Raw genomic sequence first — 24,239 nt, forward strand, 5'->3', positions numbered from 1 at the left:
GGGGGCTCCACGCCGCCACTCCGCATGTACATAGCGTAGCCAGAAGTAGGCTGAAAAGAAAAAAAACAAAAGTGTTTTTTAAAATGTTTTAATTTTTGAGATCAACGTCTCCCAAGAAGCTTGAATAGGCACTGAGAGGAAAAGTTGTGTTAATGCCATTTGTAATTGAAATAATAATAAAAAATAAGTTAAATATATTTATATATATATTCTTAAGGAGAAAGAGAAGGGTATGTGTATACATGTATATACTGAGGGAGTGGGAGCTGGGTCCTGGGAGCACTGGGGCTGTGGCGTGGGGAAGCGGGTCAGTGGGAAGCACCACTAGCACCGTTTGCCCCACAGTCCTGGGTGCCTCTGCAAGGATCCTGTAAGGCATCATACAGGTGCTGGGGAGAAGGCGACTGCGAGCCAAGGTGATATTTTTTAATATATATATTTTCTCTTTTTTTTTTTTTTATTTCTGTCATGGGAAAAACAAGCAGTTTGCTTTATGTGTGGACCAAAAGATGTTCTTCTGCAAGTGGGATTCAGGAGAAGGGGAGAGGCAGGGACGCATCAGTCCTTCACCACTCCGTGCAAGTGGGTGAGAAGGAGCAGGAAYCAAAGGCATGAGGCGGGCTGGACCCACACAACAGAGCCAGGAGGAGCAGCACAGACTGTTGGCAGATATGGGTCCTGATAAGAAGCTGGGAGGCTGGGAGATCTGCCTAGCCCAAGGGTTTCTTAGGGCTCTTATTTGCTCTATTTATTTTGTACATCTAAAACTAACATGGGACTCCAACTTGCCAGATATTATCATTGCATATAGGGTCATGTCTTAAAGAATGTCTTCAGTTTAGCTTCCTCCTTGGCTGGCTCCAGCCCTTGGGAACACAGAGGACGAAGAGGCTTTTGTGCATGTTAAGAGCTGCCTCCCAGAACCTGTTTCTGTGTATTTAGTTGTAGCACTTCTAGGTTTAAAAGGTAACCCGTGTAACTGGTTTTTCTTTGCCTGGAGTGCTGCTTTCATGTATGTTGCTCCGCATAGTCGGTGCAAATAAAGCGTTGCCTGCCAGTACCTATTTTTTGCCTGTGTGTGTGTGGTTTTTTTTTTCCCCTCTGTCTCTCCCAGCTGAGAGAGTTTCCCCATGAGGAGGAGGCTCCTACCACAGGAGGATCAAATTCAGCTGACACAGTGGCTCTGCCTTCAATGAGAGGGAGTATCCAGGACTCTAATGGGGCAGGGGTTAATTCAGCTCAGGTGAGCGCTCCGGCCAGCTCCTTGCCCAGGTGGGAGCAATAAGCTATTAAGATGCTATAAGGTTCTTGGAAGAAAGAAGTAATAGAGCACTGCTGGGTCTTTTTCCAGCTCTGGAATAAATATCAGTATTTTCTTTTTCTAAATTATTTTTATTAGCACTTTATTCTAGGAGTCCCACCAGAAAAAAAAAAAAAAAAAAACCCTACACTTGTAAGGCCAATTTAGTTCATTTGATTACTACTTTTAAAGTACAACATAGCTGTTAATCCCCAGGAGAAGTTAGTGCAGTGGAACAAGTGTAAGATAATATCCTACACATGTAGACTCTGCAGTGCATCCTGCCAGACCCTCAAGAAAGACGCTGGGTGTGACAGACCGTCTCGTTCTGCATGCTGGAGGTAAGAAATCTTGTGATAGAGGGCAGGGAGGGGGAAATTTCTAATTTYCTCAAGCAGGCATTTTCTTTTCCTCGTAGACAGAATGTGTGTGGTGGCACGGTTCACCCGTGATCCAGAATGCTTATGCTGTGCAAATGTGCTAGCTGGGCTCCAATGCTCTGAGCTCCTTGAGGGAATGTAACCCCCTTGCCCACCACAGCAGTGTCCTGCCATTGCCAAAGAGATGACCTTTGGGTACAGAAAAGTAAAGAAAAGAGAAAGGCAAGTGGAGACGGTGGCAGGGGAGTATGGGTGAGGAAATGAGGAAAACCAAAGATGAGTAGATGAAGGTACTAGAAAGAATGCTACTGAGGGGTGGTAAAGGAAGTTAGTCCATACAAAAGAAATGGGGAAAGTAAAGCATCTGCATGTGATGTGGAGGACTTACGGGGGTGGATCTGTGGAGTGGAGGCTGAGGGTCTCTGGGGCAGCAGGTAGTAGCCATAAGTGACCTGTAGTTGTCTTGGTGGGGTATGAGCACAGCAGAGTATGAGAAATGGGGATGTTCTCTGAGTGCTGATGTTGAGGTTGAAGGCTCGTGCTGTAAATAATATCCATGCTGCCCCTTGATGATGTTGAYGAGAAGAGCAAAGATGTAGTGAATCCACCTGAAGAAAATGGCTTTTGCACAGATGGGAATGGGTCACAGACCRGTAAAAAAGGTTATTTTGATAGAACTTGTTCTGTGCCAAGGTTGTATGTAGGCTGGGGAACCAGATGTGAAAGTCCTTCCCCTTCAAAGGAGGGAGAAAGGCTGCACTGAGGTGGCTACTTCACYGCTGTAAAATCACGATGCAGGGGCCCTTCTACCCTCAGCCACCCTGTGATGGGAGCCAATGTGGTGGCATTCCTACCAAATCCCTGACAGCTGCCACTGAATCCTGATACATGATAGAGCCTTTGATATCAGCAGAGGTGAGAAAACTACTCTGGCTAAAATTAGAGTTGACCTGAACCTTAAAGCCTGTAACTCTGCTTTGGTATCTTTAGGTGAAAAACAGTAACAGTGTTTGGCAAACAACCTCCCAACCTGYCCTTGAAACTCCATTATGGTGTCTGAGTGCAGTTGGCAGCAGTGAGGGAGCTTGCAGAGCTCCATGCTAATTGCTGTGCCCTGGACAAGTGAAGGCTGTACTGTCACAGCTGATTAGCGCGTTTTGGCACCACTGCTTTTGAGACCAGAAAGTAAAAATTCTGCCCACGTTGGAGCCGGGGTGAAAGCTGCAGGTTGTTGGGGTTTGTTTCTCCCTTCGGCTGGGTCCCCTTGCACACACATCTATACACATGCTTCCGCCAGAGACACACTTATCTACACCCTTATTCTTCTATGTTTATACTGTCAGAATATGTAATATTTTAAGCTGTAAAAGTGTGTGGTGGTGATGCATTGTCAGTGCAAGTGCTTTGAGTTAATTCAATGCAGAAAGGAAATTGTCTATGCTAATAAGACGGATTTTATACGGATATAACTGTGCTAATATTAGGGTCTCTACTGCTTTGACCATTGTAGTAATAGTAGTATTATATTAGCAAGTTTTTTTGTTGTTGTTTAATATAGAGATTGCTCTTTCTCCTATAGTTGCTTGACCAATACCTTAATTGGTGCAGTTCCATGAAGGTTAATAATTTTGCTCTCCCATATCCTTGCCTCACAGCCACCTGTTCTCCTTTTGTACTTCTTTTGCTAAGACTTACTTATGTCATCTACTGCTCTTCGTTATTTTGGATTATGGCGGTGTCACTTTTTATGTGTCTGAAACATTGTGTACCTGAAAGCTTCTGTACAATACAAAGTTTTCTAACTACATATACTGTATTCACAGTAGATCTGAAAAAAGAAAATTTGGCCTGAATCCTAAGGCTTTACACATTTGTAATCTCAGTAATTTCTGGCTTATAGCTGTCTATCTCAGCATTATATGTAACAGGAAAAAATGCACACTTTTTCAAAATGTGTGTGTGTATATATATGTAAATCAAGTCTGGAACAGCCCTCAGATATTGTTATTTGTGACATATTTGGATGACGGAAAGTTGACTGTGAGGCCAGCAACAGGTGAGGAGGGTTTCTCGCATCTATTTATATCCAGAGGCTGAGTGARTGATCAGCCTAGAGCTATGTAAGGGTTTATTGACATGGGCCAGTGCTCCCAGTGTAACAAATCTCTGTGCGAACAACTGCTTTGGGGTTTGGCTCAGACTGTTAATGGAGTTGTGTGCACGTTGACAACCCTGCATTTTTATTAAAAATAAAAACTCATAGTCATCTGAGTCCTTAGTTTACTTTCAATCTTTACTTAGGTTTTAATTTGAAGCTGCTATTATTTTCTGCCTTGGGGAAAAACACTTCACAGACAAGTGCAAACCATAATGTTTTGACAGCAAAGTCTGCATGGTTGCAAGTTTCTGATGTTATAGAAGAAATATGTGATGTGTGAGGTAGGCTTTTTGAAGAAAAAAATATCTCTTTTATGTGGCTGTATATACTTGTTCAGCTATGGATCTAATTCTGGTCKCTGCATAAAGTCCAGGAAGGGCAGCATGTTTTTGGGAAGAATGAAAGCTGTTTCAGCCTGTGAACCTATATGGCAGTTTTTCAGGTATTGCAGGGCTTTTCTTGGAGAAAATCATGGAAATGACCRGCCTGTTAAAAACAAAACAAAAAAGACAACAACCTCCACCTCCCCAAAATATTCTCTGTTTACTGTACATCCAATAGTAGAAGCATTTTTCCTTGAAGTCATTGCTTTTTCATGCCAGAAGCATTTCTTATTCTACAAACATGCACTAGTGATCAGGATTGTCCTCCTGATGATGCCTCTGGAGGCTGGTAAGCTTTGGTTTGCAAGACTAAGTTTAGATATAGTTTGGGTCCTGGATCAGTTTTATGTAGATTTTGAAGGAAAAAGAAATCTTGAGATAGCTGGATGTGCCTGAGTCCTCATTGACTTTTTTTTTTTTTTTTTTTTTTTTTTTTNTGCCATTCAGCCCTCCTTATGGCTCTAAAGGCTTTTAACTAAATAGTGTGCTAAAGTATTTTTGCTTTAAACTTTTTACTCTACGGTGGAAGTAAAGAGACTGCAGGGCCACTGCTTGGCCAAGGGAACCTGGAGCATTTAGATGCCTACTCTGTTCTTTGCACTCTGTGCTTTTGCAGAAAAGCTCAGCCTAGCTATCTGACTGCCAAGGGTTCTCTTAAGGGAGGGTTGTGGGACTAGAAATGGGAAATTTTGACTTGTTCGGATGGGCAGCAGAGCTCAGAGGATACAATACGTGCTCTTTTGCTCTTGTCTGTTTTCAGGATGACTAGTTTCTTAGCAATGAGTTCTTCAGTGTGAAAAATATCCTGTTTTTTTTGTAATCGTCTCTGATAATTTCTACATTATTTCTTTAAGATGCATCTTAGAGATTCTCTGTTACCGGCAGCTATTAATTTGGGAAGGGAACTGTTGTGATAAGAAATTGCCTGACGCTCACAGTTAGTCACTACCTGCCAGGATTCTTGAGTCTTCCTAGCTGCTCATTTACAGGTCGCTATGTGATAGTAAGGACATCCCTGCTGACTTCTGTTCCTGGTGATAAACTGTGATATGGAAACCTACTTGCATGCCGGGACTGTTATGATGATTCATGCATGTATGTGTGTATATATATGAATGTATATATTTTCTCCAAAATGTAAAAAGGAAAGAATCTGCAAAAGCATCAGGGAATTGATAAAAATCACAAAATTAAAAAAATCCCCAAAGACTTATTTCCCTCTGTCATTATTATCCAAATTTTTCAAGTAGAGAGAGAAAAACTTTCAAAGTAGAGGAAAAGTTGGTTTTTGTTTTTGTTTTACTGAACTGGCAGATTTTAATTTTGGGCATATTAGATATTAGACTGATAATCTGGTTTAACAGGGAGTAAGGCTGCAAGTTGAAAGTTGCTCTGTTAAATTAACTTCTTAGTCTGGAATTTAAAAGCTGTGTAGCTAATGAGTTTGTAGGTTTAGATTTTAGCTCTGCAGAGGTCTCAGCCTTGACCCTTATCTCTGGTGAAAAGTCTGGAAAATTCTGTTCAAAGCTTTATAGTTCCTGCTTGGGGAGGGGCAGGGATCTGTTAGCATCCTTAGGATTCAGCTTAGGTTCATTTGTATTCTCAAGACCCAGATGTTCAATAGGAGTAATAATAAATGAAGGGCAGTGTCTATAATACTGGAAGTTTTTAGTTTCAATTTAATTGCTACATAATCAATTCATCTATGCCTGAAGGAAAATTTTAATAAAGCAGCGGGGATTCATATGGAGGCAGACAGGCGTATCACGCCTTTCTCCTTTCAAATAACCTTGATAAAGGGTGTATTTTATATAGTCTATCTCCAGAAGTTCTCATAAGGCTTTTGCATCACAGAGTTGTATATTAGTACAGGAAAAGAATAAGAAAGGAGGAGAAGTGAGAAGAAAGATTTTGAAATTCAGAACCCTGGTAAAATCTAGAGAAATTGAGTGGTGAAGACTGCAGCCACTTCAGTATTTTCAGTGGTGAAACAGGCTAGATGCAAGGTGGGCATATGTGAGATGAGCAGAAATGGAAGGGACAACTCTTGTCCTATGTTTTGATCTCCTAGTCCTGTTGTCCACTCGCTGGCTAAAGTTGCATGGCTTTTTTGGCATTACTGCTTCATTAATCCAAAATGTCAGTGGGCAAGACATGCAAGTTGGATTCTTTGCTCCATGTTTTCAGATAATCCGGAATGCAGTTCTGGATCTATGTAGTTAACCTTTACAATTACCTGAGGATAACATGGAAATTAACCCCTAAACCTTGCTGCAATCACTATGAAAATATCAGTATCTTGCACAGCAAAATCAAAATCTCAGTTTGAACTTCCTACCTGCAATCATGGTGGCATGGAGAGTATTTGATGTGGATTAATGGCTTGTTAATCTAAAAAGATTTCTCTCCAGGAAATATCAGCAGTTCCTAAATGACGAGGCACAAGAAACAGGCTTTTTTACCTCTAACTGTGTTTTCTTTGCCCTCTGTAGCAGAGGGATAACTTGTAAGGAAATTCATCTTAATTATAGACTTCCTAAATAATTCCGAAATGCTCTTGATGTTAAGAGGTGTAGAAGTGCAAACATTGTCACTCTGTGGTTTTATTGATAACTTGGTTGTATTCTCAATTGTATTGATGGTATCTGGGATAGTTCTTGAAGTCAAATGAAGTAAGTGGAGTGTGCAGTGTTTTCATCTTTAGATGCTGAGAGTGTGAAACACCAGGACCCTTAAAGGTTTAAGATTTGATCATCTTCACTGGAAGCAGGGCCCGCTGCCAGCTTGTTGGAGGGCTACAGATCAAGTACCACATGGTGCTGTTAGCTGCTATTTTCACAGCTTTGAAATCTTGGCTGTAAAACTGATACCGCTTTGCTGCAAACTTGTCCCTTCTGTTGCACTGACTGTGCTCTGAATTTAACTCTTTGTACCCCAGTTGTATCTAGAACACCTGCTGAGCAGAGTACAAAATTGTCAGAGAGTTCATGCTTAGATTGGTAGGTGGGAGCACCTGCAGCACTGGTGACCTGATTCGTCAGTGTCTGCTTTGGATCTTGCAGCCCAAAAGGGACAATTTGCTTAATGGAAGTGCAGCATAAAGGAACGATGTAGAGGCATTTCCTCCTAAACACAAAACAAGACCAGGTGGGGATAGGGGTGGGAGAGGAAGGAAACAAATATCCTTGTAATAGCACAGGGGTGTGGTGCACTAAGGAATCAGCAAAAGAACACTGGGCTAAATGTTTAAGCCAATTGTGTACAGCAAGAAAGACAGATTATATTCAAATCTTACATATAAAAACTCTTTATTTACATCAGTAAAAAATAAATATTCAAGTTGAAGATCAGCTTACAAAACAGATTCCAGAAATGTTGAATTCATAGAAAAAAATGCAAGTGTAATCCACAAGGGGAAAAAAAAGAAAAAGAAAGAAGACACGCAAGCTATTATTTCCTTGGGCTACATATTATGTTACTCTTAACCTCTTGTTTGCAATAGACATTGAAGACAAACACCTTGTTGGCAGGAGCCCTGTATATTTACTGCACTGAAGAGTCACCTACATGCAGTTGTAAGTCTGTGCTGCAAGTCTGTGAATCACTCCTGGAGAAGATCCGTTTCTTGAATATATTGCTTAGTTCTCATCAACGTCCTTACGGCAAGTTTGCCATAACCTTCAGAACCTGCTGGGTTTGTGTGGAAACACGTTTGCCAGGGAGCTTCTGGACATGATAGCCTTAGTGAATGTTGGGAGGGACACTGTGTGCCCTGCCGTCTGCGTGTGCTGTGTCTTCAAGGGAGCCTGGTTTCCAGGGAAAGATGGTGCCTTCATGGCCAGCCAGCACGTGTATAATGAAACTTCCAGGTTGGTTGTCACAGTGAAGAATTGCTCCATGTGTTGCTCTTGCACCAGAGAAGACTGATGTTGGGGATAACAAACYCCAAACACATGCAGAATATATTGATAATTTTATGGTGCAAGAAAGCTTACAATACTAAGGGAGAGAGGGGAGGGGAGGAAAACGTCCTGCAGTCTGTCCTGCTGATGATTTCTGCTGTATTTCCCTGCTGATTTCCCAGTCGGATAGGGAGTGGCACATCTATCTCCATGAATTGAATGTGGGTGTGATGAGATATCCTAGCAGTGCACTAGCTCTGTTGTCACCTCAGGCTTACAAGCCCTGCTGATCCAAAGCACCTGTTTTCCACATGTTACTTCCTTACATTCAATACCTCCTTAAATATCATGATTAAGGTTTTTCTGTTTCTGTGACAGAAAATGGCACTGAGTTTATTGAAGGATGGTTGTGATTAAGGCAGTAGATTAAGACTTATAGTTCAGTATCAAGGGTGTCTCTTGTACAGTTTAAGACAACCCTATTTCCCTTCCATGTGACAGCAAGAAGGAAGGCTTAAAATTTAGTGTGAAGTGTTCAGGTACTACACTAATCTACAAAAAGAACAACAACAAAAAAAATCTTAGCAAACAGGATTACATGTGGCTCTTTCTGGATCTTGTTCAGTACAAAAGTTCTTTTATGAAAACATGTCTAGTGTTAAATATCTTAATTCTGATGATAAACTAGTGCTTTGAGAAAGATCCAATAAATTATGAAACCATATTTTAGCAGGTGCTGTAACAGCCTAGGATCAGCTAATTGTAAATAACTTGTTCTTTTTATTTATTTTTAAACAATGATCTGTCTGGACTATTCAGTGAAATTACAATCTCCTTAAACTGCTTAAACAGGAATATAAACCTGTTTCTGGGAGAACAGGATTTTCTTCTATGCCAGCATTCTGTTTTTTTTTTCATTTTCTTCTTCTAAAAAAACCTAAAACAAAACATAACATGTCCTTAGGTGCCTTAGTATTTATAACATGGTTTGATTGGGCTATTACAGAACTACTCTAATCAGGATTAAGCCTTGTACCCTGAGAATTAGGGAGTGATGAGATTACGTGATAGTCAAAAGTGCTTTAGAAGATCAAAGTCTTTTTGGGAGAATAATATCATTATTTTACTCCTGTAAAAGAAAGGTTTCTTTTTAACTTATGTTTCATCTTATTCTCTATCTGCATGTTCAAAAATAGCTCTTGTAACACCTTTGCTGGAGCTATTGATATTTTAGTGGCAGAATCCAATGAGTCCAGGATTTTACCAGCCCTGGGAAATATCCCAACAACTACTTTTTGCTTATCAGAAATGGCAATGCCTCATCAATAAATAGTATGTTAAATAGAGATAATTTCTGAAAGTTTACAGCTCCTTTAGCTAAATAGCAAAATAAAGGATTTGGCTACAAGCCTTGGCTTTGTAGAATCATCTGCTTCAGACCTGCCAAATTGCTAAGAATTTCTTTTGCTAAACATGAATTTTGGTGTTAAATCACAGAACCCGATCAAAAGGAAAAGCAATTGGCTAAAACTTGCTGATATAGCCTGGGATATTTGGGATCGGTTTGGGTTTCTAGATGTAACGGAGCTGTGCTATTTCCTTTTGGTAAAGTGTGAGGCAGGGATTTGGAGCCCTGAGGAAGGCTGTTTCACCGCTCCCGGGTCCCAGTCTYGCCTGCACTTTCTGTCCTCTGAGGTGCTTCTGGTGTCACTCCCTCTGCAGCCGCTGGCCCACRACGTAGAGGTCGGGGTGAGAAGCTGACCTGCTGGACTCTCTGATTTCGGAGGTGCAAGGGCTGCTCCAGGAGTCACTTCCCTTCCTGGGGCTCTCCTCCAAGCTGTGGAAAGAAAGATGCTTAAGTTAAGAGGCTAATGAAGTACGACTTTTAAAAACAATGCTGATTAGATCATGTTAACCCATTTACCACAAATGCTGCAGAGTACTGTGTAATTCCCTGTCTCCTCYTATGTATGTGATTATACATGATGCGTATTTTAGTCTCCAGATGTGATGCTACATGCATTATCATGTCCCCTCCCRCAACTCTCTTGAAAAGTAAATATTTTGAATGCTTAGCAGAGAATCTGCATGAATTCAAGTTAACCTGTGGATAAGGGCCTAATAAAAGTCTTGTTTCAAATCCAAATTCCCCTGGAAGAAAGATCTTACCTCCATTATGTTTATTTTATTGTTAATTTTTTTATTTATTTCCCCCTCCTCAGCCTGCTTCTGTAGTGTTTGAATATGCACGGAGTACTTATTCTGGTGATACAACCCTGTCATCTTGCAGACAGGAGAGATGAAACACAGAARGGGTAAATGATATTCTTGAGGCCACACAGGTGTTCTCTAGGGGTACAGGGACCTAAATGACATCTCTAGAGTTTTAGGGTTTAGTGACACTTTTAAGAAATTGAGACTGGTTATGGTGGAAAAGCTATTCAACTCTACGGGTGATATGAAGCAATAAAAGTGATTTAAGCTAAACAAGAGGAGCTATTTCAGAGTTATTTGGGAATCATTTTTGTATTTTTAGTACATAAACTGCCTTAAACTGAATTAGCTTTTGACTGTGAACAAGCTGTTACACTCATATTTTAACTGCCGGCGCCTTAATGGCCTGAATTGCTGGATGAAGAGAAATGTGACCAGTTGTAAAACTCTGACCCAGATTCAACTACTTCCAAATGCAGAAGGTCTCACTCACACTGTTTGCTTTGCACCCGACTCACTGAGCCCAATCCCTTTGTACCCCTCCAGCTCCTCATCTTGAACAATAACTGGGTAGCATTTAATCTTTTATCTCTGCTATACCTCTTGGGAGATCAGCAGCATCACTGAAATAATAGTTTGTTTAATTGCATACACAGAAATCCTATTACAGATTAAAAGGATTTCTGTGAGCAGAGCAATTGTACATTTTATGCCTTGATAATATACCAATAACTGTTGATTGTCATCAAATGACCAAGCTTATAAACCAGCAAAGCTGCTCAAAATATCAATTATGACAGCTTGGGAGCTGAAACCTTAACTTGAAAGTCTTGTTCCAAATACTCTAAGACTAATACAAAAGCTCTAGAACCAGCTCCAGGTAGTGCTCACGGTATTTTAAGTCTTGATATTTCTTGGAGAATTGCACAGGAAGGAGATATACTTGGGAAAGGAGCATTTCCTCCCCTGTAGGGGAATGGTGAGAGAGCAGGAGAACCTGCAGATCTACATATAGCACTGACATTTAGTGCTGGCAATGCTGGCTAGCAGCGTGAGAGGGAAGGAGCCTTCTCTCTTGGTGCTGCTGCTAAAACGGGGTGGGTGGGAGAGCGGACTCAGCTCCCTGAGGGATCGCTGGAACATGTTGCTTGTACCGGCTCCTGGCAGATAATCTTTAGCAATCTGCTAAATCTTCCCAGCAAATGGGTATTTTAAATGTGCATGCATAGGTGGAGGGACGTACCTCAGAATATGCAGAAGCACTTGAGAGACTGGCTAAATCTGTGATTCTCAAACTCTTTTACTTATAAAACATATTATCAGAGGTTTGCTCTTGATCCCCTCCCTCCAACATTGTGATCAATTCCTGAAATCATTAATAATGAATTTTTTTTCCTAATTTCCTACCTTTTTCAGATCTGAAAGTATCTTTTACTCATACAGCATATAATATGTCTGGTGTGCCAGGCCAATGTACTACTTCGGAGAAAATATCAGACTTCTGTTTCAGGAAAAAATAGCAATCAGTGGCTGTTTTAAGATTCTGGGATGTGGAAGTATTGGCTATCCATCAATATGGATAATATGTGAACAATTATTTCCAAGGCCTTCGTTAAATGATCCAGATTTTGTTTCCTCTTCCTAGAGTGGTACCTCTTGAGGGAGCAGGTAGAGATGTACGGAGGAAGGGGATGTTTCTGGATGTGGAGAAGCCCACTGGACAAGGATGCACATATGAGTGATGGAGGGTCTCTCTTTCTCTCTGTTCTTGGCTTTCCCCATCTGGTAGTTAGAATCAGGGGAAATTGCACGTGTTTCAAGAGAAGTTCCTCTGTGTAAAGCAGCTGGAAAGAAGTTTGAGCAGGTCCCTGAGGGGTTTCTTGCCTAAGGGAAGGTAGGAACATGTGTGTGTATATATGTATACAGGGAGATGGTTATAGCACTCGTTGGGGAGGCATTGTTATGCTGGTAGAGAGGATGAGCAGGGAAGGGATGAAGAAAAGGAGAAGCTGGGGACAATGTGTATGTTCTAGGAGCTCACAGCTGTGGCAGCCAGGCTGCTGTCAGCAGGAGAGGGGCAGCAGTGAGGACAGGGGCTCTCCGAGTTTCTGCAACTTGCAGGCCCCTAAAACAGCACATCTCTGCCTCTCAGCTGGCTTGCAGTGATGTTTATCTTAGGATATTCAAAGCAAGATTTGTAAAAGCTTATTTTAAATTTAAGAAAAGAAATAACAGTACCTTAATGCCATGCATGTGGTAATTAATGGAACGAAATTCTCATTTGCTTTTGCCAATATTATTTTGGACTAATTCAGTAGGACTACTTTAGATGGTCATTTGCATAAATGGTAAGATGAATTTGGCTCTTGTCATTATTCCAAAACAATGATAACTTATGTATTTTATAACACTTATCTATTTTTCCATGGAAGACTATTTACAATTTTTTTATGTTAATCCGCATGCTGTGACAGACTACAATACACAGATAATACACACCATTGAAGCATGAATTAACTAACAATTTATAATAAACTCTTTAAAAYTGATCCATAAAACTGCCATTCTTTTTGTCTTGCAAGGTTTGATATAAGACCTCTTTTGAAGACGTTTATTTCTGCTTGTGGGCCCTGGAGTAGCTGCAGCTGAATCCACACAGTAAAAAACAAGAACAGAAAAGCCCTGCAATAGTGTGGATTTTTTTCAGGGAATCTTTGAGTGTTGAAGTATAATGCAATACTACATCTCAGAAGGCAAAACTGCTAGTGTTTCCCAGTGGCTTCTTCATGCTTTGTCCATCATGTTCCTTAATTATAAGTGTGAGAAACTTGTTTCTTTATTTTCCTTTTGGGAGAGGAAAGCCTAGACGTCTGATTTTAGTAGATAGTTTCATTTATCCACTCACAATGCATTGTGCGTTTGTGTGTTTACAAATGCAATGTTGTTTTCCCATTAGTGTGGGTCTTGCAACCCCTTACTCATCTGCACCCCTCGTGATTTCAGCTGTTCTGCAGGGAAGAGTAAAAATACTCCTCATGTGAGGAAAGGTTACATGAGCAGAGTCTTAATCCTCTTGTGTAGCTTAAAGCTTAATGAACTTAAATGTACTAAGATTGTGAGAAACTAGAATAACAACACTTGGTGCTTGCAGGCCATTACACTGAATATTCAAGTAGTCATTTTCACCTCATGGTTGTTTTTGTGGTTTTTTTTTTTCCTCAAAAATGGTCACTGATTGCTAGGCACATGGAATCTGCATGCTCATGCTTATTCTTTTTAAAATTATTATTATCATTTTCTTGGTGCAATGGCTCTCTGGTGGCCATGGAAGATTTTTCTGCTTTGAAAACTGGGCTTGGGTGGCAGACCCATCAGATTTGAAAGCAAGGCCCMGATCTGAACGGCTACATGACAAGCTCAAAGCTTCAGGCTGTAATTACGTCCACAGAGATCCTTCTCTACACATTACCTGTCAGTCGTTCTTGCTGGCTGCTTAAAATATTTTGGTGCGGAATTCAGCTGACCTCTTACTGGCTTTGAGGCTGATGTTAAGAATGATCCCCTTTCTCTCAGTTCAATCCTATACCTTTCCATGGTTGCTTAAAGATGCTGATGTTCTGAAGGTTATTTCACAGCTTACGGGAGTCGAGCACAGCTGTCTGTCCCCCGGGCAGGCTGGGGAGCTGCCTGCCATGAAGGCAGCACTGAATCCTCCCTGGAGCGCCTGTCACAGCAGAGAGCACAAGGCTTGAACAAGCCGTGGATAGCAGAGTTTTCCCTTTGTTCTGGCAAATCTGAAACCTTGGACACGGTAATGTACAGGTGTCTTTGCCTGGACACCTGCCCTGCACGTAAACAGGGCCCCTTTTCTGGGAATATCTTAACTACAATGAATTCCCATTGGAATTCATGCAGAAAGCCAGCACAGTGCTATATCTCTTCCTTTGCACGGTGCTCTCTCCCTTCCTTCTCTCTCGGCGCGAGGTGGAAGCACCTCTTACCTTGCCYGGCTGAGCGCGGGCTCGCTGCCGGCTGACACTGGAGCAGGAACACGGAACTGCACCCCTGGGCGGCGGTCGGAGAAACTCCTCCTGACGAAGGGCTGCGGGTTGGCAGCGCTCTGGGACAGCTTCCTGGCCCTGGGGAGCACCCCGCTCCGCTGGGGAAACGGGGCCGCTTCTGGCTGGCCCGGCACCTCTGCCGTGGGCTTGCCAAGAGGCGCTGGAGGCCTGGCTTCAAACAGGGAGGAAGTCGCAGGGCAGAATATTGAACGGATGTTGCTCCCTCTCCTTGAGGGGAAGGGTGGCTGCTCGTCGCCGGTATCCAGCGCGGCTTTGAGTCCCTTACGGGTCCGAGATGGCGAGGTTGGTGGGGAAGGAGTGACTAGGAACGGAGGTGGGCTCRCATCTCTGCGGCCACCTGGGGACCCCAGCAGCTTGTGTGGAGCCATGGGGCTGGGCTGGCGCCCCACGGGTGGGCTGAACGCTTTCCGTGGGGCCGGCGGAGAGGAGAGCTGCTTCTGTGCYGGAGGGCTGGGCACCCGGAGGCTGCCGGTGGGGCTGGGATTCCTCGGCATGGTGGGGGAGCCTGGCTGGGAGCTGCCAAATGCCTGTGGAGMGTTTCTGTGAGGGGCAGGTGGGCTGAAGAGCCGCCTCTCCGCTGGCGGAGAAGGAGTCCTCGTTGGGGAGACTCTCCTGATGAAAGCTGACCCTCTCTCGTGCTTCCTCAGTGCATCGGGGGATCCATGCTTCTGGCACGGGGCTGAGGTCGCAAGTGAACTCGGCTCTTTGCTCTCTGAGATATTACCACGTGTTTTTGAACCATCGCTGGGATCTTGAAGAGGAATAATTTTATGGGTTTGCTTATATAAATCTGCAGCCTCCTTTCTTTGAGTTGCCAGGATCTCTTCCTGGCTAGGGATGTGCACATTGGTAGGATTGAGCTCCAGGGAATATTTCCGAAATTTCTCATCCACTCCAGTATTCCTGGCAACTTTATTAGCAATTGCGTTGGGACTGTTGATATTTTTACTTGGTAATAAGTCAATGGACTGGAGAGAAGCTTTGATTTTGGGGGAAATGTGTGCTTTCCTGGTAGYGTGAAGTTCTGTTTTGCTGGGTTTCTTGACATTTTCTGAAGAGTTTCCATCTATTCTGGCAGTTTCTTCAGACTCAGATAGGCCAAAAGAAGTGTTCATTAACATTTCAGGAGGTGGTGGTGGCAGGTTTTCAATGTCTTCATCAGTCTCCTCCTTTGTGTCCTTCGTGCTTAATTCTGTAGCTGGTACAGGGGGAAAGTTTGAAGAACCTGCATCGGTGTTTTGATGATTTACATCTTCTACTGGTGAAATACGATTCTTAAGATTTAAAGGTGCCAGGCCTTTCTGAAAGGGAAGGGTGGGTGGGATACCTGGAAGTCCAAAATTTCTGACGCACTTTATTGGTCCTAAAGATCTTAGCGGTGTGACCTTTACAAGATCATCTGTAGGACTGAATGTTTCAATAAGCTTTTTGACAGACTTGCGGGAGGCACAGCTAGTGCTGTTCTGGACTTGTGTTCTAGGAGGCTCAGTGTCTTTGCTGCCTGATGATTCCTGTGGGGACACAGCAGATCCTAAGGGCTTCCTGCCTCTTCTTTCATCCAGATGATTAACAGGACTTTGATCAACCATATATAAAGGAACTTTATCTTGGCTAGGCAGTATGCTGAAATTTTTTGAGAGACAAGCCTTCAGTTTGTTAGAGGATCTAGATGTAACACGCTCATCCTGTAAACAAGGTGCTATTCTTGATTTCCAAGGCTCTTGGTTGCTGTCTGTGCCCTTGTTTCTGTAAAACATTTCCAGTCTCTTRTTGAGCTCTTTCTGAGTTCTTTGAAGTTCTAGAAGGGTTGGATCCTCTGCCTGGCTTCTGAGAGACTCCTCTGACCTGGACCGAAGYTGTTTCGCTAAGGATTTCTGGCTACCTGTTGCTGTGCTGGGCCTTGCTCTTAGGACTGTTTTTCCACTGTCRTCCTCTATCCACTCCTTACGTCCAGGTTTAGCTGGGACAAACTTGATTTTTTCACTGATGGCATACTTCATCTTAAGGATCATTTCCTCYGTCTCTGCATTCTCTGTCCTCTTTGATTGCCTCTGTGTATTATCAGTTACTGCAGGTGATGACAGAGGCCTTCTTGGCAGAATATCCTTCCCCATTTCTGATAAACTTGTGCTGTCATCATCCTCCCCCAAGGTGCTCCCTTCATCATCATCGGAGGCAAAATCTGTGGATTCACAGATTTTGAAATGTTCACTTTCTTGGGTAGAATCAGACTGAATTGAGTTATAAGACTGGCTTTTGCACAGTCTTGCATGTTGGGGCATGGCAGAAGAAACCACTTCTCTATTCTGAGCAGATGAGTAAACTATATCCTTAAAATGCCTTTCAACTGCACAACTGTCATGGGAGGTGGCTGTGCTTGGTGATGCTGTCCCACCACGAGTGTGCCCCACGGATCTGGTGTGCTTWTGGAATAGATGGCCACGTGCACAGGAATCGCAGCTTGCTTGTTTTCCAAGCTGACCGAGAGCACTGAAGTCTTTGATAGACTCATTGTCTGCTCCAATGCCACTGTCCTCAGAATAGAGCGTTCTGTCCTCGCTGTGAGACGGAGAGGATCCCACTGTAGAGGCTTCGAGCAGACTTATCGTTTGTAACAGGCGCTCATCAAAACCTTGCTTTGCTTTCAGTTTTCCTTCCAGGTTGCTCGCAGCAGACTGCAGGTAGTTGCATGTCTCCTGCAGGGCATCGGAGGTGAGGGAAGACACCGTGCTGTTGAGCAGCTGCATTCTGTTGACTGTGTACTGCAGTAACTGCTGCAGCAGATCAGGGTGCTCCTTCAAATCTTTTTTTGCTGGCCATGCCAGATTCCCACCCACGTTTTTGAGAAGATTTTCCCCATCATTAGCAATTTCTTCCAAGAGCTGGTTGATTTCATCAAAGCGAAGCACCAGGAAGCTTACCATCTGCTGCAAGAGGAGCTGGGTTTGAGTAGCCTGGTTGGCCATATGAAGGATAGCTTCATATTTGGAGAGGTTGGGATTTAAGTAGGCATAAGCACTCTGATGAGCCTTAACAAGCACTTCTGGGAAATCTACCTTTTCTTCTGCCTCACACTGAGGCAAGGTGGACTTTTCTTTAATTTTGCCAGCTCGACCTTGCTTTGCCAGTTTGTGGCTTTTTTGCTTTTTTGCTTTCTTTGGGATTTTCTTTCTATTGCTTTCATTCTTGTCATCCCAAATAAAGGCTGATGCTTCTGATTCACAGGAGCTTTGCTTTCTGATGTGTATATCCTCAGTAACGTGTTTTTGGGACTCAATAAGCTCGGACATAGCTGCTTCAGCATCTGTGGCTGTCCTGTCAATTTTCTTTTTGTCCCTGGCAATCTGAGCATCTGAATGAGCCTTGGAAGATGATTGGAAATTATCATTTTTGTCTTGATCTGATACTTGCTCCTCATTTTCTCTTGGGCTGTCTTTCCTCTGAATCTCATACTGGCCAAACTCATCAATAGTATAACAAGACGAACTCTTAACTAGCAGTGGAATTCCCTTGTCTCCTGGATCAACACGCAAAATTCCTTTGGGTTTATTCAAAGCCTTAAGTCCACTTCTTGCAATGCTGTTAGCAAAGTCACTGCGAGATGGTGTGCAGCCCATCTTGTCTCTGTCTTTAGCTTTATTTTTTGGTTAAATGTCCAAATGAACAGGGAGAACGGGAGGGAAAAAAAAAGGCAAAGAATCAAACTCACTGTTTCATCCTGAACTCCACACCAGCCTTTTTCTCTCAAGTTTTCTTCATAATCCTGGTTCTTTTCTCTGTTGGTGATGTTTGCTCAGAATCTCACACGCATTCTGCCCAAAATTTGGTCTTGATGATGTGCACAATCCCCCTGTACAGTTTCCGCTCAGATTTTCTTCTTTGATTCAAAAAAGGAGTGTGAAAGCTCTGATGGATTTAGAGCTAATGAATTAAGAGGACTTGTGTACCCCACCTCTGCCTTGACAGATGTCCACTGCAAGTAAGATTTTAAGCTCATTAGGTTAAGCAGGCTGCAGCCAGTCAGCATCAGTGCTGGATGTATAAGCATCCATGCTGGATGTATAAAGGAAGATTTTTTTTTTCCTGTTCGATATTGGGCAGCAAAGGAATTAGGTGCCTATGTGAATGGTCCCTCCTTTTTTTTTTTTTTTTTTTTTNTTTTTTTTTTTTTTTGTCATGTGCTACACAGAAATAACATACAACTGAATGTAGAGGTCCAAAGGAAGGAACTATTTTGAAACCTTTTTGAAGGGAGATTCTTTGAACAATTGTGCACATGCCACTGATATTCTTTAACCAAGGGAAAGGTGACCTTGGCAGAATATGTATCTACTGGAGAGTACAAGACATGGAGTCAAATTGATTTGAGATGCCTGTTAAACTTCTGCCTTCGGGGTCTTCAGTGTTTTTCCTTTGTTTGTGGTGTGAGTGASAAGCTAGCTTGTTTGTTTGTTTGTTTCTGTACCTTCCAAACAATTTTCTCTCTCTGCCTCTCTCTAATTGGGTGTGGGTATCTCCTCTTATTCCCCCCATTTTTTTYCCAGGTTTTCCAGCTTATAACACATTCACATAACTTAGTGAACTAGCAGAATGCCTGCACGGAAAGTCCTGCTGTTCAGCAGGAGGAGCAAAAGCACCCTATTTTACTGGGTCCAGGCACTGTAATAAATCACCAAAACACTTTTAAAAWTTGGTATGCTTTTTCTATTTCTTTTTTTCTGGATCAAATAAATAGTTCTTAATACGTATTCCTCACTATTTATTTATTGAAAGCAATGAGTAATTCCTTCCTGGCTCTGCTTCTTGCAAGTAGCCTCTGCTACTTTTATGGTCCGTCATGACACATCATGCACAGTGGCCTCATTTCTCTTGCATTCCCTTTTAGACACACATCTAACGTGCTCATAGGGTGGAGAAGATGGGACTGATTTATGTGGCTGTTTTATCATAGTGATCCCAAATAAGTCAGGGAACACAGAGTAGATCAAAGAACTAGCCTTAATACATCTCTTATATTTACACAGGGAGTTGAAAGACCTCTTCATGTAGCTTGCATACTTGCATGCATTAAAATATTCTTGCAGCCTTACTGTGGAAAACAGCTCCTCCAGATCCATTGTCTCCACCAGAAATTTTAATAATTAGAATCACGTGGGTTGTTGCATTTGGAATGATCTCTCTTTACTTCCTTTATCCCTTGAAATRCTATGATGACACTTTTTTTCCCTCCTAGCTCTTTTCCATATGCCATATATTAAAATTATACTGAAAAATATACAGGGTTTATTATGGAAATCTTGGGTTATATAGAATATTTTTTAAAAAAGGCACACATTTTGTCCTACATTTAATTGCAGTTTGCTGGTATATGCAATATGACTAATTAACATTGTGCCAAACTTCAGCTGCTGTAAGAGAGCAGAAACTTTGTGTCTGTTTTCAGATACTTCTGGAATTGTTTTAGTCATCTGCATTCTCATTACTAAGCATGATATGTTAATTTGAATGTTTGAGGTGCTTAAAAATGAAATATGGGGAAGCTGCCTTTATTTCCTGATAGTACAATGCAAGAGAAGACAATGCCTATTATGTAAAAAACAGAGGTATAAAACTTACTGAAGAGAATAATAAATATTTGTGAAAGCAAGGGGATGTCCAAGGGGAATGCAACATAAACTGTTGCATTAGTTTGTTTAAAAMCTTAAAATTTGTGCATCCGTGGGTAAGTTTTGAGGGAAATCAAGTTTTGATTTGCTGAGAGATTATGGAGAGTGAGAGAAAGAAAAGCAACTTTAAAGAGCTCTTCYACTCTGAAATGAACTTTTTTCTTTTTTTCATTAGCAAATTGAATATAGCCAGGGGGCTATATCTGTTATCTTGATGTCAACAACTAAATGAACTGCTGCTTTTTATTTCAGCTTCTCCTGCAGAGCTCACACTGTTCTGGGAAATGACAGAGATTCGCTCCTTTCTGTAATCATTAGCAGAATTATTTGCTATATTTTGTTCTGTTTCCCTTGTAGAAATAGACTAAAAATAGCAGAATAGTAAGAATACCACTAAATTTTATTTATTTCAAAACTAAATTTTGTTTCAAAGAATTAACTAAAACCAGGGAGCCTGCTAAGCTTTTCAGAGCCAGCCACTTGGAACACAGTTTGTCTTTCTCTGTATTGGAGCACAGTGTCCCGGGGCTGCTGTCCTGTTGTGGGTCCTGCCAGGTGTTTCCTCYTTTCACTCTCTGTGCTGCTGGAGRGAGGAGCTGGACTGATCACAAGGAACTGCTCGATTTGAGGTGTTGGAACTCTGGGGATCAGGAATCCAAAAGTGGCAGATGGGGAGGAGCTGGAATTTGCCTACATGTAGCTAAAGCTAGGATCTACAATTTACATGGCAGGGTGCTGGCTGATGCTGGAGGTGGCAGGAAAGGTGGCATGTAAAATTATTAAAGGGAAAAATGAAACAAGATTAGTTCCAACAATGACTGCCCAGGACTTCATCAGTAAGCCCTCTCAGTACCTTCCACTGAATTTTATCAAGTGTTTCTTCTTGTGCTTGCACTTGGTTTGTGTTGTACTTCTAAATTSTGGTCTAGCTCCAATTGCTAGAAATTTCCATTTCAAGCACTTCATAAAGTCCAGCTATGGAAGGRTTGGGAAGGGCTTGAGCGGGTGATGAGGACAGGTAACCTTTGCTGTAGGAGAGAAATGCCCTGGCTGCAGGTGGGTACACAGCTCCCCTATTTCACACCCAGCTCCATGGGTAGTTCCTGGAGCTGGTGTCATCTTTTGAACATGCTGGTGCTCTTCCAGGCCATCCAAAGCTGCACTGAAATTGGTATAGGCACACTCTGTTTCAAACCTCTTGCTCTCCTAATCCCTACTGTAGAGTGGTTGTACTTGAGATAGCAGCATCTTCCATAATCATTTAATTGCCTCTGAAATTGTTAGTGAAAATGAGGGAATTGTGGTAGTAACATACTATTTCTGCCCCAAGGAAAAACAAGGAGTGATGTCATAATTTACCTAAAAAAAAGACTTGTTCACGAGCTTTGTTCTCCATCTTCCTTSTGATTTGTTCAGAGCTGCTGCAATTGTTCACAACATCCCAGTTCTCCAGGTGCTAAACAATTGTACTGCCACTGGCATCGCTTGGTGAGTCAGACAGGACAGACTGAACAGACTTTTGCTTCGACTCATATCCTGGTAAGCAGAAGAAACTGTAAAGGATATTGTCAAAGTATACAGCATAAGGTTTTAAGATTTTATCTTAGTTAATTTTTATTTCATGGAGAAAGGGGTGGAACTTGGGAAGGGCAAGGACTTGGTGAGCAATCGTATTTAGTATCCCTTGTGGCTACAGCACTAGGTCTCTGGATTCATTTAGAATTGAAATGCTTGTGGTTTTTGCCTTTACTGTTCCAACTAGAAGGATGTACTAGAACCTGAGATGCTTTATTAGGTGCCTGCTTTTATCTTCTATATTCATGCTCAGCTTTATCCTCATATTCAACATTCCCTTTGCGTTTACACGGTCCTCTCCACGGCTGATGACAGATGGCAACCATAGCCTCTCTYAGCCTTCATGTTGCTGCACTACGCAAGCTGTGCTCTTTTAGTCCCCTAAAAGACATTGTCTGTTTCTTTAACCATGCAAGTTAGTCATTTCTGAATGTGCTGGYTCAACAACTTCTCTCTGAAGAGGGGCAGCATTAGGGATCAATGAACATGTGGACGCGAATACTTGTTTAATGATTGTTGGCTTTTTGTGTGATTGCCTCTCATTGGGAATGGTGTTCACATCTGAATATAGTTGTACTTTCTCATCCTCACTAGTCATTTCCGAATGATGAGCCCTTACACTGAYCTTATTAGCTCACTCGCTTTTAATGACAATTCTTTCCATTTTTTGTGTCATCAGCACACTTGCTTTTGTGCCAAAAACATTAAAGGGATATATGAAACAAGATTTGTTTCAAGGATGATTCCCCAGCAGTTCACCAGTGACACCTCTCAGCCCCACGCTTTCCATTCARCTCTGCCCAAAGCTGTTTCCCTTTGCACTTGCACTTCACCCATGTTGATGTTCCCCTAAACTCTAGGGTACCTCTAGCCTTGCCAACAACTTCCATTTCAGGTGTTTCACTGAAGCGTATCTACTATTTGGTATCTGTTCTAATATGTTTCCTTAGCCCAGGTATCATCTGTGAGAGCAAAGSTTGCACTTCATCCTGCTTTTTTAGCTATGCTTTTCTTCCCACACTTTTTCTCAAGTAATACAGGAAAACACAGGCCTGCTATATTCAGCTTAAAGGTACAACTTTGCTCTTGTCTGAAATAGAGCTCTTTTAAGAAATTGAAAGATTAGCTGTTCTGCAGTCATTTGGTACCACTTTTTCTTTCAAAACTGCACTTCCATGTGCCTCATCTTTCACTTTCCCAGCCTCTGGCATCTGAGTGCACTAGAGCGCTGGACTTTTACCACTCTTACAGCCGTTGTCATTTTTGGTCATCATTCTCATTATTTACCACAATTAGTATCAAGAAAAACACCAACAACCTGATAAATGGTATCAGTTCTATTTACTTAGTGATGGCCTCTGTTAAGTCCAATGTAGAAGGACTTGTTTGTGCTTTTACTAAATTYCCCTTGAATAACCTGGGCCTTAAGCTGTATGAAAAGGGTCTYGCCTCCGCATGGGTTGCTTAGGGTTTGGACTGAGATCCTTCTTAGGTTTAAAGCACTGGATAAAGCCTCTCAAAAGCCTAGGTGTATGTTGCTACTTTCACTGCCCTGACTTAAATAAGTGGGAAGTTGGGATATGAGGGTTTTGTGCTTAAACCTAGCAGCAATTGATGGGTTTGGGCTGTTCCTTCTYGTCCGTAGACCCCGGGGGCCGGACGTGCCCTTCTGGGCGCTGCTGCTGTGGCTGTGTCCCTGTGCAGGCTGAGCCCAGCCGGTGCARGACAGTAAGGTGAGGGGTAGCTCCCAGGCCGTGGAACCTGAGCGCCGTAATCCCGTGCGTGCCCAGCCCGTTAATGCTGCGCTGGCTCCCGGCGGCTCTGCGTGAAACGGGATCTTCTGCTGTGGGAAGCGGGGTAGGCTTCAGCACGTCACCTGTACTCAAGGGGCCTGCTTATGTTTTAGGGAGCGCACGGCATTGCCCGCAGCAGCTTCCCCCAAACCGCCAGTCACTAACGCGGCTCGGACGCGTTTTGGGGCAGAACGGGCCCCCTGCCGCTCCCCCCCCCCGCCTCAGGCGGCCGTTAGGGCGGGGCTCGCGGGGGGCGGGGCGGCTCACAGGCTGGGGGCGGCGGGGGGCGGGGCCTCGCGGGCGGCCCTGCGCTCGCGGCGCGGCAGGCCCCGGCAGCGGCGCGGCCCGCGCCCCCCCGCACCGAGCAGGTACCGGCCGCGCCTCCCCCTCCGCCCGGGGGCGGGGCGGCAGCGGCGGCCCCGCTGTCCCCCCCGATCCCAGCCCCCAGTGCGCGTGCCGGGCCGCCGTGGGGGCGGGGTGGTGCTGCCCGGCAGCGCGAGCGCGGCCGTTGGGCGCGACCGTTGGGGCTGTTGGAAGGGCCGCGAGGTGCGCGGCGGCAGCGGCGCGGTGGCGGCAGCGGCCCTGGGGCCCAGCGCCCGGCTGGTTCCTGCCGGGGTTGGAAGGGCCCGCGGGGTCGCTCCAGGCTGCCCCTCGCGGAGCCCCGCGCCCGGGTTCGGTCTGTCCCACTTGCCGGTGCCAAAGCGGGGTGACAGCGGAGTCCCCGCTTTGGGCCCAGCTGATTTCACCCTCCTGCAGTGACAGCGGTGTCCCCGCTTTGGGCGCAGC

General features: G+C 43.4%; 2 protein-coding genes across 3 annotated transcripts in view; one reads left to right on the top strand and one right to left on the bottom strand.

Annotated features, from left to right (window-relative positions):
- Nucleotides 1–1,452: 1,452 nt before the first annotated feature.
- Nucleotides 1,453–24,239, top strand: part of CLIP4 (CAP-Gly domain containing linker protein family member 4) — a 49,111-nt gene continuing 26,324 nt past the window's right edge. The window contains exons 1-2 of one of the 2 annotated variants that reach the window (XM_026048106.1): nt 1,453–1,641; nt 21,502–21,624. The gene's annotated coding sequence lies outside the window, so the exon portion shown is untranslated. The remainder of the gene's footprint in view (nt 1,642–21,501; nt 21,625–24,239) is intronic. The other variant, XM_026048107.1, reaches the window with a different exon arrangement.
- On the bottom strand, nt 9,831–18,036 carry PCARE (photoreceptor cilium actin regulator). The gene is made up of 2 exons (XM_026048105.1): nt 14,339–18,036; nt 9,831–9,960 (listed from the first exon to the last, which is right to left on the bottom strand). The coding sequence occupies exons 1-2, from the start codon at nt 18,034–18,036 to the stop codon at nt 9,831–9,833; spliced, it is 3,828 nt and encodes a 1,275-aa protein (XP_025903890.1).

This window comes from Nothoprocta perdicaria, unplaced genomic scaffold, assembly GCF_003342845.1.
Source record: "Nothoprocta perdicaria isolate Ctin4 unplaced genomic scaffold, notPer1 scaffold_51, whole genome shotgun sequence".
Classification (NCBI taxonomy): Eukaryota; Metazoa; Chordata; class Aves; order Tinamiformes; family Tinamidae; genus Nothoprocta; species Nothoprocta perdicaria.